This window comes from Pteropus vampyrus, unplaced genomic scaffold (assembly GCF_000151845.1).
Source record: "Pteropus vampyrus isolate Shadow unplaced genomic scaffold, Pvam_2.0 Scaffold34, whole genome shotgun sequence".
NCBI lineage: Eukaryota > Metazoa > Chordata > Mammalia > Chiroptera > Pteropodidae > Pteropus > Pteropus vampyrus.
Window position 1 is genome coordinate 666,526 of NW_011888815.1, and position 2,646 is coordinate 669,171.

Below are 2,646 nucleotides of genomic sequence, written 5' to 3' on the forward strand. Positions count from 1 at the left end.
AGGCACTGATCATCCCCTTGAATGCAAGAAGGCTCTTCTCACTAAGGGAAGGCCCAGGTTTTTGCCACCTAAAGACACAGCTATGGGACACGGAAAGGTACAGGAATAGGGGACCCCGTGTACCCTTTCGTGTCAACACAACCAGCCCTGGCATCAGTAGAAGCACAAACGCCCCAGTCAAAGTGTCCTCATATCCAAATAGGAACCCATTATTTAGAACACAGGGGTCTGCGTAACAGTCCACTTTCGGTGCCCTCCTTGCCATGACATCAACTGGTGAGTCCCCTAGTGGCGTGCTGGTCAGTGTTTACCAACCGACTGCCTTCATTTGTAGCATCTGCCACTTTTCATGGTGTAAATGCCCCCAGCACGGCTGGTTTCAAGCTACCGAGGTGAGGTCACTGCAGAGAGTAGAGAAGAGGTCACCCCACATGCTCGCTTGGGCTACCGCGGCCCTCCTTACTTACTCACGCACTTGGATGGCTTTGCGAAGATTTCCTGACTCGAACTTGGAGGAGAATCGTAAAACGCCGGAAGCCGTGTCTGGCCTGTAATGGAACAGGGAACGTGCGAGCCTATGAGTTATTGCTCTTCTTGGGCACGTGTTGACATTTCTGAGATAAGCGTTCTCTTCCCGATCTTTAACCCAAATAGTCATCACGCTGACTTCGGGAGCCGGAATGGATTACTAGCACGAGGCACACTTGTTCCCACGGCACTGTCAGAACTCTCCATGCTCTTTCCACCCCCCACCCCCCTCCGCCGACTCACGAGACCACCTACCAAGGCTCATCTAAGCTGAAAACGACTTTATTCATAACGTCACCAGGCTGGATGAATCTCCGGATGTCCTCGATGATCTTGATCCTGAAAGAGAAAAATTGGGAACCTTTCGAAGGCTGATTCTCACTCCTTACTCCATTCAGTCTACGGTCACCCGGGAGAGGCCCAGGGAGTCACTGGAGAGTTAGGAAAGAGTAGTTAAATAACGCCCCAACCTTGAGCTGACAGAGTGCAGAAAGCGCTGTCCCCTACCCCACCTTCTCTTCTCAATCAATACATGAAAGGACACTGAGCAGGAGAAAGGTCGGAGGCTGGGATGCTGGATTTTAGTCAGAGGGTTCTGGACTTGAAGGGGAGTTTCATCAAGAGCATCTGGGCCAAGGGGCTTTGGGGGTTTCTGGCTGTGTGAATAAGGGGGTCCTCTGGACAGAGACAGTTTTGAGTGAGATATTAGGGTTACTGCCTATTAGCAACCTAAGGACTGGGAGGCTCCAACAAGCCTTTGGGCTCTTGCGTTACTTATATCCCTTGAGTGCTGCCTGCTCCAAAAGACTAAGGTCACTCTTCCGAGAAACATTCATACCTGGGAGATTTAAGTAAGTCCAAGGAAGAAAGCCCAAGGGATCTTCCTGATTTTCTTCCTGAATTTCTAAGTCAGGTCTCTGGGGTGGGGTGGGGTGGGGAGGGGGAGGTAGACATGAGGTCTGGACTCAGAGAGAAGACGTTCTCTCCAGGGGGAAGCTGAAGTCTACAGTGTGTCTCTCAGGAGCTGAGCATGGCAAGTAACGTGCAGGGGCTGAGGACAGAGATGTCAGCCAGGAGCCCAAGTGGGAGTGGCTTCTGGGATCCGCCACTGATTTGCTAATGAAATGGAAAATAAGTTAATGAAACTTTCTGGTATGCACACTTTGCTCCATTGGCTTTAGTGCATGCATACTCAATTTTTTTTTTTTCGGAGAAAATGATATTTTTCCCTTGGCTTTAGCAATTTTCATTTTAATCTCACTTTGCTGAGCCAAAGGCAAAGCTCCCGTTCCTGAATTCTGGGAATAATCCATCACCCAGTGCTTCTTCCCTAAAGAATGCATTTTTTTCCCCATACACTCCTCAAGTGATACTGAATATTATTCCCCAAGCCAAGCCAGATTCTATACGGTCAGGAGTGTGGGATGAAGGTTCGCCATCTCCTCTCATTAGCAAGAGACCGGATACCCATTTGCAGTGAACAAGAAAGGGGGATCGGAAATACTCCACGTTTGTTTTTTCTGAACCTTCCTCTAAGGAATGATACTGGTGTTGGGAGAAACTGGATTACCTCTCTCTGTCATAGTGGCCTGCAGTGGATATGGGGTAAGGCGTAGCATTTGAATCATCTAAAGGATTCTTTTTCAGGAAACGCATGCTTCCTACTACCCCACAGTGGTTCTGAAATGTCCTAGCACAAAATCAAGCTTGTACGTTTGGCGAAAGTTTCTCGAAAGCCTTTAAAATGCTCCTGACTGATGCTCGCTTTTCTACGGAGAGCAGAACTATTGACCACACCATTCCTCCTACAAAAATGCTAGAGAAGAGGAAGACTACAGGTCTCAAGTCAGCAGCACCATCACCTTTGGATTCCACATTTGCGTTCCAACAGGGGCTGGGGGGAGGAAGACGGACAGTGTCCCCAGAGATCAGGAAATGCCACTGTCTTGAGGTCAGCCACAGATCTGGTTCCTCTGGCTTTGGCCATATACAGGTAGGGGTCATGGAAGGGGACATGCTTGGGATGTGCTTGCAGAAGTTTGTCCATTACTTCAACAGATCCTCTACATCTCGTGGAATTGGGAAAGGAGGCATTCGTCTTTGGGCATGAGATCGTGT

General features: G+C 49.1%; 1 protein-coding gene across 1 annotated transcript in view; it reads right to left on the minus strand.

Moving 5' to 3' along the window:
- Positions 1-2,646, minus strand: part of AGBL1 (ATP/GTP binding protein like 1) — a 545,529-nt gene that overhangs the window by 279,786 nt on the left and 263,097 nt on the right. The window contains exons 9-11 of the mRNA XM_023529006.1: positions 2,391-2,635; positions 784-867; positions 468-548 (exon numbers count right to left, since the gene is read on the minus strand). Of these exons, the coding sequence (XP_023384774.1) occupies positions 468-548; positions 784-867; positions 2,391-2,635 (410 nt within the window). The remainder of the gene's footprint in view (positions 1-467; positions 549-783; positions 868-2,390; positions 2,636-2,646) is intronic.